The sequence below is a fragment of the Populus alba genome, chromosome 5, assembly GCF_005239225.2.
Source record: "Populus alba chromosome 5, ASM523922v2, whole genome shotgun sequence".
Lineage (NCBI taxonomy): Eukaryota > Viridiplantae > Streptophyta > Magnoliopsida > Malpighiales > Salicaceae > Populus > Populus alba.
Window position 1 is genome coordinate 19,530,577 of NC_133288.1, and position 13,440 is coordinate 19,544,016.

Below are 13,440 nucleotides of genomic sequence, written 5' to 3' on the forward strand. Positions count from 1 at the left end.
AAAGTCATAATAATAATGTCACAAGGGATGTTTAGTCATAGAATAAAAATGAACGCATATCAGAAATATTTTTAGATGATATTTTTGTTATGTGTAGTCTTACATAATATTTTTTTTATTTAATTAATTCAATATATATTTATTTTTAATATTATTTTTATTAAATAAAAAAATTCAATAAATATAATTGGATAAATATTTCATCTTATTAGATTAAATATCTTTGATTTATATATATATTTTTTTATTTTAGTTATTATTAATACATTGTTTTCAATTAAAAAACCACACAACATTGCGTGTAGAATCTACTTATCTAGTCTCAACATTATCTTTGGAACCCTTTTTCTTTTTATATAACTTGGAAACTTTTATCACATGAAAAAGGGGGCGTTAGGAATGAGGTGCACGCAATGTTTCATAAATTTTTAATTTAAAATAAATTTTTTATATATTTTTAAATAAAAATCATTTTTTAATATTATATTTTCAATCACCCTTACATAATATGAAATGATATGATGACTTTTAAACAATGTAGATGAATTAATTTAAATTATAATTAGCAACTATATATATATATGAATTGAATGGATAATTGGTCGCAAAGAGGATAAGTGTACATCGGAAGGGTCATTTATACCTATTTATTTTTGCATTTTAAAAGTATTGTTGAAAAAATTTAAATTTTTTTTATTTTTTTTAATTTAAAATTAATATATTTTTAGTGTTTTTAAATTATTTTGATATGCTAATATTAAAAATAATTTTTAAAAAAATAAAATAAATTATTAACATATATTTTAATATAAAAAATTATCTAAAAAATAACTGCAACTACTATCAAACAAGCTAAAAGTAAATAGATAAAGGGGTGGCTTTAAATAAAACGGATCTTCTTCTTGTTTATGAAGATAAGTGTACCTTTTCTTCTTCTTGTTTATTCAACCTCAATAAAACGGATCTTCTACTTGTTTAGGAAAAAGGAGGGGGCGCTAGGAATGAGGATAAGTGTACTTTTTTCTGAATTACTAAAAAGTGTTTGTGTATAAAATAGAAAATTATAATGTTTAAGTTTTTTTATTCGAAAAACATTGAAACATTTATATTGAAGAATTTTAATTTTATTTTTCAAACTCGGTATAAATTTGAAAAACTAAAAAACTTTGTTTTGGTTTCTTGAATTTTATTTTTTTAATAAAATATTACCTAGTTTATGACAGTTGTAAGATTTGTTTTCTTTTTCTCCCAAATTTTTGGGCAAGTACTTGCGCTTCATATTGGCTGGCCTGCTAATGCACTGTGATTGGGTATGGTCTCATCCATAGAACCAGGAATATGGATAAGGTGATAAGCCTACGTGGCAAAAACCCAGTCCCCTCCTCACAACTCCTCGGTAGAAAACAGAGACTCTCTATGCTCGCTCGTCTTCCCTGCCTTCCACCAAAAAAATCCATGGCTTCACCAACACTCCTAACCCCAACCTCCAGACTCAAACCCCTCTCTCCCATCAAACCCAAACCCACTCCCACCACCGCACTCCCACCGCCGACACCACCACAGCAACAAATCCGAAACCACCTTCTCCGCCGCCACTTCTTGTCCTTGGCAACCGCCATTCTGACTTCCCCTCTGATCCTCCCAGTCACTCCAGCTTTTGCAGCATCGGATGAAGAGTACGTGAAAGACACAGAAGAAGTGATCGACAAGGTCAGGACCACCATGAACATGGACAAGAGCGATCCTAACGTGGCCGACGCAGTTGCTGTTCTAAGAGAAACTTCCAACTCTTGGGTGGCTAAGTATAGAAGAGAGAAAGCCTTACTCGGCCGTGCTTCTTTTCGTGATATTTACTCGGCTTTGAATGCTGTTACCGGGCATTACATCAGCTTTGGGCCGACAGCTCCCATCCCATCCAAGAGAAAGGCCAGAATTCTCGAAGAGATGGACACTGCAGAGAAAGCATTGCTAAGGGGCAGATAGATTAATTTAGATTTTGCTTTTTGGGTTTTTATTTAACTTCTATCTGAATTTTAATTACTTTATATTTGTTTGAGATCGCATAACGAGAGCAAAGATTCGTGATCTTCTTCTTCTCTTCAATCTTTTTTCTTCATCGTTTTTCTTAACAGATGCACTCACTGATAATTACTGCTCACCATAAAGTTTCACAAACTGTAGATTAATTTCATTTTATCTTTTAAAATATGAGTTTATTAGTTTTTCTCGGAAATTATTTTTTATTTTAAAAAATATCATATTAAAAAATTTTGATGTGATAATATTAAAAATAAAAAAAATATTACTTTAATATATTTAATTTGACTATTTTCTTATTCTAAAAAAAATCGAATTAAAAGTAGCCGGGAAGAAGACAAGAGGTGTGTTTGAAATGTGTGGCATAATGATCGGGTTTCCCATAGGGTGAAAAACTGGTAATGGGCTGGATGATGATGAGATGGTCAAAGCTGATCTCATTTTCAAATCATTACCGTTTAAATTTAACTTATTTATAGATGCAGCTTGTAATATTCATTTTTTTATGTATTTTTTTATTTATTGAAAAATATACATTTTTTAAAAGTAGCTTTTATAAAATATTAATTCCTGAAAAGTTGGTATATATATATATATATATTTTAACAGTGCTATAAAAACTAATTTAAAAAATATTTTTTACCATGAAAAATAAATTAAAAATAATATATATATTTTTAAAATTTATCAAAAAATTCATGATTAAAAATAAAAAGAGTGAGTAAAATTTAAAATTTTAATTTTATAAATTATTTTAAATAAAATCAAATTAAATTTAAAGAAGAAGTAGCGGTGATGCTAACAACACATGGATAGATAATCGTTAAAGGACACAGAGTCCCAGAAGAAGCCACGATTGCTTGACTTTCAAAGTGGAAACTGGAAAGTGATAATTTCTGTAAACTCCCTGTCTCTCTAACATTAACATGTAATTAAGAATCTGCATCTCTTGAATGTTGTTTGTCGGCTGGGATATTGATTTACTTTACATCATGTCGTTTTGATTGATAAGGGGTAACCTTACCAATTCGATACTAGAACTTTGGGCCAGGAATGGGCCGGACCGGTTTCATTACTCTGAAAAAAAGTCCAGGGTAAGGGACAATATTGTAATTCAGGACAAGAAATAGGGCATAACGCCCTAATATAAAAACGTATTTTGTTACTGCCCCGACTCCATTTATTTCCCTTCTCACGGAGCCTCCTTCGCAGCTCGCCGGCAAGTTACCTCTCTCTCTTACACTAGCTTTCTCTTCGAAACATTGTTTTTCAATATCTGAACATGTTTTCTCATTATTTTGGGATCTGAATTTTCTTTATTTTTCTTATACAGCTTAAGACTAATTTAAGCCTCCAGATTTAAAAAGAATCATCATCATGTCAGGGTATGCTTTTTCTATGATTTTATTTAAAGAAAGTTCAATGATATAAAGGGTTTTGGGTTTTTTCCATATTAGAGTCTTTATAGAATCCGAATCACGATTTTTCAATCTGTTGCATTTATTTTCAGTGAAGAAGGTGCTGTTCCTCAGAATGAGACTCCAGCTGTTGCTGTTGCTGATGCACCTCCCCTCGGTGAGCCAATGGACTTGATGACAGCATTGCAGCTTGTTCTGAGAAAATCACTTGCTCATGGTGGGCTTTCTCGAGGGCTTCATGAAGGGGCCAAAATGATCGAGAAGCATACTGCTCAACTTTGTGTCTTGGCCGAGGATTGTAACCAACCTGACTATGTCAAACTTGTTAAGGCACTTTGTGCTGACCACCAAGTGAACTTGCTATCTGTTCCAAGTGCAAAGACCCTAGGAGAGTGGGCTGGTGTGAGTAACTCTTCCGCTTTCTGTTTGTAATCTTACATATCTTCTGATTAACTAACATGTCTGCAAACTCTGTATTGAGATTACTGTTCTTAATGTTAGTTTTGACTACTTGAAGTCATAGTTGTAATAGTTCAACTCGAGAATAGAAATCACTATCTGAAACGTTAGAGATGAAAATGTAATTTTCTTACAAAGAGGGGGTTAAAATCGAGGAAAGGGAAACATTAATGGCATGTGTGATTACTGTCTGAAATTAAATGGTCAGATGGTAGATTGTACAAGCTCTTTTGTGTGCTCTTTTATGTTTATTAAATTAGCTTCATTTGGAGCTCAAAAGAAACAGTATTTTCTCTGTTGGTTTGTTTAATTTTAATGCGGTGAAGTCCATATTATTGTAATGCTCTGTAGAATGTTCTTTAATACCTCAAACTTGTTTCTAGATTTGTTGATATCGGTATTCAAATTGTAGATCCCCTTAGGTTTCAGCTCAATAAAAGTTGTGCCATGGTCTGATAGGGTAAATGTCATTTGGATTGACGGGTCATTTTGCTTTCTCTTGTGAAAATTTGCAATGTTTCTCCTTGTATAGTAGTTACTGATTTATCTAATATGGGCTCTTGGTATCCAGTTGTGCAAGATTGATTCAGAGGGGAAGGCCAGAAAAGTAGTTGGTTGCTCTTGCGTTGTTGTGAAGGTAGTAAAAATCAGTTTTGGAGCGCTGCATCTCATTTTTATTTAATTATTGTCTTTCAAAAGGGATTCATCATATTCTTTTGCTGACTGGTTTGCAGGATTTTGGAGAGGACAGTGAAGCTCTTAATGTTGTCCAACAGCATATCAAAGCTAACTAAGTCATTATGGATTTGATCCTTTTGGATTTTCCCTGAGTCTTTTAAGGAATTTTGAGTGTATTTTGTTTTTCTTTACTGTTGTAGTTGAAACATCATCGATTTGCAGTATATCAAAAAATATTTTGATGTTTTTCTCCATCGCAATATTTTCAGCCTCTACTTGGTTAAGTGTGAATTGTACTAGAGAGGCCAAGTTTTTACTTAGAATGGGATGCTAAATGTTAGAATTAGAGCACTTTGTCGTTCATTTTTCTAAATGATACTGTAGTTTGATATTAATTGTCTTTATTGATTTCAACAGGCAATGTTTACGCCCAGGATTTTCTAACCTAAGACATCCTGTGAATTGTCCGCCTCTGGTTTCCATGCTTATTTTAACATATTACCTGTGGATTGTATTTATTGTTAATGTTAGTTTTGACTAGTTGAATTCAGATTTTAACTAGATGAAACTTGAGTTGTCACTTGGAAGAGGTGAAAAGAGGATAAATATAAAACAAATGTGTCAATAATGTCTTTGTTTTTGTTGTAATCCGAGTTCATTAAAAATGGCTCCAGTGTGGGAGAAAAGGGGGGCAAAACCCAGTGTACAAGGAGCCTTGAACTAGGCACCGTGTCAGTAAAGGGTTGAGTTTCTACAAAATGTGAACAGAGTTAAAGATGATAAGATTCTTGAGTTCCTGCTGGAAGCTTGTTAGGTTCTGCTCCCCCTGATGGTCAACCTCCAGCTTGATGCTGTTATATCCAATGGAACATTGTTTTGCTCAGGTGGGGTTGTTTGATTTCAGTGGATGACGTTTTTCATAAATGAAACTTGTATTGCTATGTGGAATGCATGTCTTTCTATCCTAGTAACATTTTTGGTGTTGATACTGATGTTTGTGCAGATGGTAGATAACCTCAGGTTAGGGGTGATCATTTTCGGTTCGGTTTGGTTTTTATCTTTAAAAAACAACCAAACCAGAAGGAAAAAAAGAAAAGAAAAGGGGGACCCAAACCGAACCGGAACCGGTCCAAACTGACCGGTTTCAGTTCGGTTTGGATCCGGTTTTTGAGGTCCAAAACTGGTAAAACCTATGGTTATTTTTCTAAAGCTGCTTTTCCTTCTTTCTTTCATTCCTTTCAACAAACTTAGTTTTTTGCTTTGTAGGAACAACATGATCATAACCCAGAAGATCTTCTTGAGTCTGCATTTCCTTTATCCACTGTGTCACACATTATAATAAAAGAAACCAACCCATATCAATCTTTCTTCATCCACATACACATATAGCAGAAAATTTAAGAGAATGGAACCAAACCCATGATTCTCCATATCAAAGAGGAGCATATCAGGTCCCCTTTGGATTGGTAGACAACGACTTCGTCTTGGGGGGTATAACCAGCCCGAATCCGAATGAATTTTCTAAGGGTACTGTTTGGTCATCTACTAGGAGTCACAATCCTCTCCCTTTCTTCTAAGGTTTTGCTTAAGATGCGAAGAATGGTCGTCCGAGAATAGCCTAAGCTTGTTGACTGGTGAAGAGGAGGCGGCTGTTAATGGCAGTCGGGGTGATCGGGCTGTTAATGGCAGTCGAGGTGATCGGAGGGGGTGGTTGTGTCACTGTGAATGAAAATTGAAAAGTTTGGAAGAGAGGGGGCGGTTGTGTGAATTGTGAAAGGGAAAGCAAATAAATGGTCTGCTAAGAGGGGAAAGTAAGGGGAGGAGGCGGGCCGCGGCTTGGACAGCTTGTTTTTTTTTTTTTTTCATTCCTTAACCGAACCGAACCGGACATTTTCCTAACTATTTTAACCGGTTTAATCGGTTTTTTTTATCAGTTCGGTTTTTTCAGTTAATTTTTTTTCGGTTTTTTTGATTAAATCAGTTTTCCGATTTTTTTACTCACTCTACCTCAGGTTTTTGCTGTCGGAGGATTAACATAGATAGCAAATATAGAGCGGCATCAATGAGAAGGAAGGAGTAGCTGAAGTAGATTGCAACTGCATCTACGGAACTGAGCATGGTTAAGCAAGACAAACAGCTCAAGAAATCAACAAAATAATCTGCCCTAAAAAACTAGAAACTAAATGAGATTTGCTTCTCTTTACAAGCAAAGCACAACTCCTTTTTTTAAGAACCGAACTGATCTGCTTCGAACCAACGAATGAATTCCTTCGCGCAGCGTAGAGAGCAACAGCTTATTGTGGATCGACATCCAACTTGGGTTATACTCTCACCTCTCTAATGTAACGCAACATAGCACAACAGTTGCAAGGTTTATATCTTATGATGCACAATTTGAATCTAGCTATTTCAAATGATTGTTCATGGACTTGGAGAAAATTGCTAAAATTGAGAACTGTAATTTGGGATCAAATTGAGCATATAGCGGGCAATGGAGAGCATATCTCTCTCTGGTGGGACCTTCGGTTAAAAAATATGGCCAAATGATCTTTTCCGAGTCTGGGTTGCCCTCAACGGCAAAGCTTTCACAGGTTGTGAATGGAAATGGCCTTTTGCCAGATAAGATGCTATGAAAGCTATTCAGCATGCTAGGGGTGGTATTCTATATCATACTTGTGTACAAAAGGCTAGTCACTTGGAAGCTCGCCATCGACGGGCAATTTTCAGTCAAAAGTTCTTGGGATTAGATCAGGAAAAGGGGGAACAGAGTGGCAGTTGATCCGGAAGCCATTACATATTCCAAAACACAGCTTCAAGTTTTGGCCAGCTATTTTGGACAGATTAACCACGAAGCGAGAGGAAGATTAGAATGAAAAGGGTCGTCAATCCTATTTGTGTCCTGTGTAAAGTAGATGATGAAGATAGAAATCACCTCTTTTTCACGTGTATATTTTCTAAAAGAGTATGGCTGCAAATTCTTCAGTTTTGTCGAAGTGATAGAACACGGCTTCTGGTTGGAGTTCAGAATCTTGTAGGGCAATTCAGAGGGCGCATCATTCTGGCTCATCAAATGAAAGCATTAATGTTAAAATATGGTTCAAGCTGTCCACTTAAGGCTACAGGATACTAAATTTCTTGGAAGCGATTAACAATCGAAAGATAACAAGATTTTGTGATCTTTGGAACTTCTGTAAAGCTTAGTTGTTTAAATTCTTTCATTGATAAAAACCAGGTAGCTCGTTCACCCTTTGCTCCCTTTTGTCTGACCATCTGCCAAGCAAATAGAGAGAAGCAATTAAAACTAAAGCTTTTGGAGACTCTGGAAACTATTGAAGTCTATTAGGATACTCTTTCTAATGTTATTTTTCGGGGGCAAGTAATAATGAACCGCTTTGGTATAGCGAGGAAAAGAAAATCTCAAAATAATGTAATGAACTTGTAATCTGTTATACCTATTGCATCCATGCTTACCTCTTGAAACTTTGTGCATCATACCACCTTCGAGTAAGTGTTACTACATGGCAGTTGCGATTGAATGTCAACCACAGACGACTTGACATCATGAACCTCCCATGGTGTCTTGAAAAGCAAGCATGTGAAATAGCAGCTAGTATATCATTTGACTGGGAACCCTGTAAATCGTTGTGATGGTAAAGCAAGTGGATGCCACACCTTTTCACGACAATTCCAAAACCCATGTCAATCAAGACATCCAGTCGATCCCCTTCTTCCATCTCATCCTGAAATCTCCAGCTCATATCTACTACGCCTTTCTCGTTTCTTTCATTCTCAAACAACCAACAGCTCAGCCACATCATATCTTGTTCGACTTCACATGGAAAGAAGGTGACTCGTGGGTCATACATCCAGTCAAAATTTCTTGTTCTGTTAACAACTGTAATGTTAGGGGATAAATAGCAGGATTCAATGGAATCTTCCCATGCATAAACTACCGATATAAGAAATCCTGTTACTTTACAATCACGATCAAGTGCGGGCACTTGCAAGGATATTGTGTCTCCTTCATTCTGATGGCTGAACCATGTTGGAATGTCCTTCACTGGTAAAAAGATGCTGTAAATAGATTTTTCACAAAGAGCCTGTTGCATTAGAACCATAGGATCAGTACATAAACAAGCCAAACAAACATATCTGTGTGTGCTAGCATCAGCATGTGAGCACGCAGTCACATCAGCTAGAGGGAGAGATAAGAAACCTGTAGAGGGCTAATTATAGCAGTTCTTGTCAGATTATTAATTATATGCACTTCAACAGCTGGGAAAGGTTTTTCCATGACCAAGCCACAAGTTCCAAGAATTTTTTCCACAACGTCCACTCCTAAGGGTTCCAAGTTGAAAAATCCCTGCAAGCATTTTAAGTTTCGACAACCATGCAAATTCAGCTCTCCTCCTCGCCAGAATTTCATGTTAATAAATTCCAGCCTGGGGCAATCATTTGCATGGAATGTTTCCAAGCTTGACTGAAGCTCTGGGATGTGCTCCAGTCTTTTGCAGTTGTTTAGCCAAAGTTCTGTAAGCTTAGGAAGGTTTCCAATGCTAGCTGGTAAGCTTGTAAAGTTGTTCCCGCATAATTTCAAAGTTTGCAGAAGGAATAAGCCTCGAAAATCATGCGGAATCATGGAATCAGATAAGTTGCAGTGTCTGAGATCTAGTTCTTGTAAAGAAGCTGGGAAGATGTTCATTGTTTGTAGAAATTTTCTTGGGGAAAAGATAAGATGACAATCATGAAAAGACAATATTTTAAGTTTTTCTAGATTTCTAATGGTTTCTGGAATGGTACGTATTGCAGTTCCATCAGCAAGAAGAACAACCAAGGATTTCAAACTCCCCAAATCTTCAGGCAATCCCTCAAGTTTCAAGCAACCTGACACATTTAGCTTCTTAAGTGAGCTTAGAGCACAGATGCTCCCTGGAAGAGTTATAAGGCTCTTGCAATTTTTGAAACTCAGAAAAAGAAGACGGCCAAGAATTCCAATGGAGTCATGAACCTCTACCAAACTAACGCAATCTTTAAGTAACAATTTTTCAAGACAAGGTAAGCCTTCGAAGTTAGGAGTCTTGGTGAGCTCATGGGAGTGGCTAAGGTCGAGGAATTTCAGCTTTTTAAGAGACTGCGATAATAAAACATAATAAGATATGTGTAAGATGTTAAATGTTTACCCTTTTGAACTAAATAATATGCTTGTAGGAAAATTGAAAAGATATCATAAGCCACCTTTGTTTCCTCCGAAAACTGGTGTAGACTGCTATAGCGCATATCTAGAGCAATCAAAGTTTCCAAACAAAGATCAGGTGGTATTGATTTCAAAGGGAATTCAAGCCAGCACAGCCACCTTAATTTAGTGGAAATATATTCATAGCTTCCTTCAAGGAATATGCAATTGAGTTGCAGCAGTCGTAGCTTTTTCATCTTTTTGAATGCCTTGGTACTAAACGACTGCTTTAATCCTGGCAGGTTTAGAATGAGGCCTTCAACTGCTTTTGTACCCTGATTGAAGAAAAATATTGGCTAGTAAAACAAGAATGCATTCATGGATTTATTTTATAGATGTGAAAACCTTTACCAATGATTCTCTTACCATTCGGTCGGTTATTACATCGATGACATCTTCTTGGCGCCACAGTCTGCTACGTTCCCCGGGATCTGTAGAAGACTCTTGGCGAACGATCTCTCTTCCCATGTCCCTAAGCAAATCATGCATCGATAACTTATTATCAGGTCCAACTTTTACAAGGCACCTCCTCATGAGAGTATTAATTCCATCAGCAGGAAAGAAACCACAATCTTCAAGTATGCTCATGATGTAATCCTTGTTATATCCAATGAAGAAACATGCAATATCTAGAAATATAAATTTCTCAGTATCATCAAGAGAATCATAACTTATTTTAAGTTTGTTGTGGATGTCTCCGTTGCCAATCACTTTCAGCTTTTCCAACTTGCTATTCCATACATCGATGGTTTGGCCGCACAAAGAAGAGCCCAAGACTTCAAGAGCTAGAGGAATTCCTCTAACATAAGATACAATTCTTCTCATGCAATCCATGTAATTATCAACGGGATGGTGTTCATTAAAGGCATGTAAACGTAGGAGCTGAAGAGAGTCATCGTCATTCAATTCCTTAACCTCGTATTGTAGATACAACTCTGATGGTTGTAGCAGATCCTTGATTCTAGTTGTTATTATCACCCTGCTTCCTGGAAAAAGCCAGTCGAAATTTCCAAGAATCTTATTCAGCTGTTCCAGTTCATCAATGTCATCCAGAACAATGAAAACGCGCTTCCGATGCAGCCTGTCTCTTATCACGTTCAATCCTCTACTAATGTTGTCTATCTTTTCATGTTTTCTTTTCAAGGTCTCCGAGAGAAGTTGCCTCTGTAAGTAGGCTATGCCCTTGGAAATTGATTCTTTTCTAACATTTTCAAGGAAGCAGCTACCTTCAAATTCATGGAAGACTAAATTGTAAACCTCCTTGGCAACAGTCGTTTTGCCTATACCCCCCATCCCATATATCCCAACTATACGGACATCTACTAGCTTTTCACCTAGCAATGAAATCACCTCTTTTGCACGAGAAAGCAAACCAACTGGGTGTGTAGTGACACTCAAGATTGTTCGGTCAAGTCTGTCTGAAATCTCCTTAACAATATAGTCAATATTTTTTGCTTCATGCCTGCAATTTTATGAATGAAGTGAATACCAAAAGTAGAGGATATAATGCACGTGCATCCAAAGTGTCCATAGAAACAGTACGAATAACAAAAGCACATGAATACGTTCTGCGAGCAGGAGCAACTAGCAAGGCGATAAATCCAAAGCATAATACACACATGACACGACATAGCAGCATAAACCAATAAGCTTAATTATAATATATCACTACATTTCGCTATGTGACACAAGTATATTATATTATATTATATAACACATTAAAACCAGAACACCATTCTGCAGCAGATTGGTTGCTTCGATCCTCACCCTTTGTGCATGCTGGACACGTGGACTTCTAACTCGCAAGAACTAACATGCTATTGCTAAGCTTCTTTGCTAATAGATTTGGGCGGGGGGAGGGACATAGAACCTGGAGAAAATCGGCAACAGAAGGGGAGAGACGGCATGGGAAGGAGAAGAGTGAGAAGAGGTAGAAGTTTTGATGAACCCTTTTTTGTTTAACAAGCATGCACTAAGGAACAAGAAAGAAAATGATGTGTGAAATACGAATAGTGAGGAGCAGGAATATAATTTTTTTGTAATAAATATATATTATGTAATTAATTCCTAAAGTTTAAATTCAATGGGTTTTTTCCAACACAAAATAAAAGTACTTGCTGTAATTTCAAAACAGAATGATTGATCAATGTAATTGCATGAAATCTCAAGTGATTAGTGCAAGTCAATGTTTTCATTTTTGCAAGAGATCAGCGATGGCATCTTATAGTTGATAGCTACTTACCCATCCCAATGTTTTTGTAGATCCAGGCCCTTGAGGTAAGCAACTTCTCTGAGAGCATCCTTCCATTTCTCCACTTTATCCATGTCATTCTTGAAACTCTTTTCATGTTCAGCAAAAGCTTCTTCAAAACTCCCTTTCAGCTCTTCAACGTCAGATGGATCTATGTCATAAAAGACAGGCCAAACAGCATGGCCTCCTTTTCTACATTCGAGGATGTGCACAAGCTCATCAAGACACCAAGTGGAGGATGCATAGCCTTTTGAGAGAATGACAATAGAAAACCTTGACTTCTCAATTACTTGAAGATACTCGGGTCCAATTTCTTCACCACTATTGATCTCATTAGCATCTCTAAATGTGTGGATTCCATCTCGAACCAAAGCAGAATATAAATGGTCTGTGAAACCTTTCCCAGTGTCTGCACCCTGAAAACTCAAGAACACATCATAATCCCATTTTGATGAGTTGGAGTTGGAGGAAGCCATCGGTGGAGATGGGTTTGTGCTTTCTTTATTGAGCTTGCTTTTAGGTTTAAGCTCTTCCGCGATCTGCCCTAGGGCGTTTACTTGTCAGGCCAGGTATCAGGTTTTTGAGATGGCCAATGGTACTTCTTTACGGATTTATTACATGCAACAGGCACCACCACGCTTGCTCGCATGACCAGGGGTGACAAAGTTGTCGGTGATGGTACAAAAGGGGTAGCTTAAAATAAATTCACCGATTAGTTAAAGTAACTAAATGCTTGTCGTCGTCCTCGTCCTCCGTGTCGATGTGATTCAATTTGTTGCCTATCCACCACGCCACTCTGCTTTTGGACTTCATTTTCTAGGTTCTGATTCTATCTCGTGTTCGTTGAGTGACGTCGCGATGTTACTTTCCTTTATTGGCTTTTGCTGCCTGTCAAGTTGTATGTTCTGTAAACCATTCTCTACGTAAAAAAAGAAAAAGAAAAAGAAAAGGAAGACCTTGCATGTACGTTACAGAGGGATGCATAGCCTTTTGAGAGGATGACAATGGAGAAGAGAACTAAAGCAGAAAATTGAACCTTTTCCTTGTGTCAGCGCCTCTAGAACTCAAGATAGAGCCCTTTTGAGGTAGAAGCCATCGTTACAGATGGGTTTCTGGTTTCTTTCTTTCTTTATTTATTTTTCAAAAAAAACTTTGTTCAGAACACAAAGCCATTGGTTTCTCTGAACAGATTCCTCTGTACTTTCAACCAAGCAGAGTAGGTGCCCCAAATGGCCAGATGATAAAATGATTGAAGGGAAATATTTAATTTGCAAACGGACTCCGTTTTGTTTTGTTAGTAGAACACTTCGTATCTTTTTAAGCTTTTTGTATACGCGGCTTCTCGATAACATGATTTCCAAAGT

The 13,440-nt window shown here is 36.7% G+C and overlaps 3 protein-coding genes across 4 annotated transcripts; 2 read left to right on the top strand and 1 right to left on the bottom strand.

The window, feature by feature from the left end:
* The first annotated feature begins 1,323 nt into the window (after positions 1-1,323).
* LOC118061723 (photosystem II repair protein PSB27-H1, chloroplastic) lies at positions 1,324-2,085 on the top strand. The gene has a single exon (XM_035075270.2). It carries the CDS (start codon positions 1,339-1,341, stop codon positions 1,981-1,983), a length of 645 nt encoding a protein of 214 aa, XP_034931161.1. The 5' UTR covers positions 1,324-1,338; the 3' UTR covers positions 1,984-2,085.
* Positions 2,086-3,155: 1,070 nt separating this feature from the next.
* LOC118061722 (small ribosomal subunit protein eS12) lies at positions 3,156-4,846 on the top strand. The gene is made up of 5 exons (XM_035075269.2): positions 3,156-3,256; positions 3,371-3,422; positions 3,548-3,857; positions 4,486-4,551; positions 4,649-4,846. Exons 2-5 carry the CDS (start codon positions 3,415-3,417, stop codon positions 4,706-4,708), a joined length of 444 nt encoding a protein of 147 aa, XP_034931160.1. The 5' UTR covers positions 3,156-3,256; positions 3,371-3,414; the 3' UTR covers positions 4,709-4,846.
* Positions 4,847-7,648: 2,802 nt separating this feature from the next.
* Positions 7,649-13,371, bottom strand: LOC118061719 (disease resistance protein RPV1). Of its 2 annotated transcripts, XM_035075262.2 has the most exons (6): positions 12,068-13,371; positions 10,192-11,287; positions 9,828-10,100; positions 8,809-9,723; positions 8,064-8,692; positions 7,649-7,862 (listed from the first exon to the last, which is right to left on the bottom strand). In XM_035075262.2, the coding sequence occupies exons 1-6, from the start codon at positions 12,550-12,552 to the stop codon at positions 7,808-7,810; spliced, it is 3,453 nt and encodes a 1,150-aa protein (XP_034931153.1). In that variant the 5' UTR covers positions 12,553-13,371; the 3' UTR covers positions 7,649-7,807. The 2 variants fall into 2 exon arrangements, with proteins under 2 accessions (XP_034931153.1, XP_034931154.1); XM_035075263.2 differs by lacking the exon at positions 8,809-9,723.
* Positions 13,372-13,440: the final 69 nt, after the last annotated feature.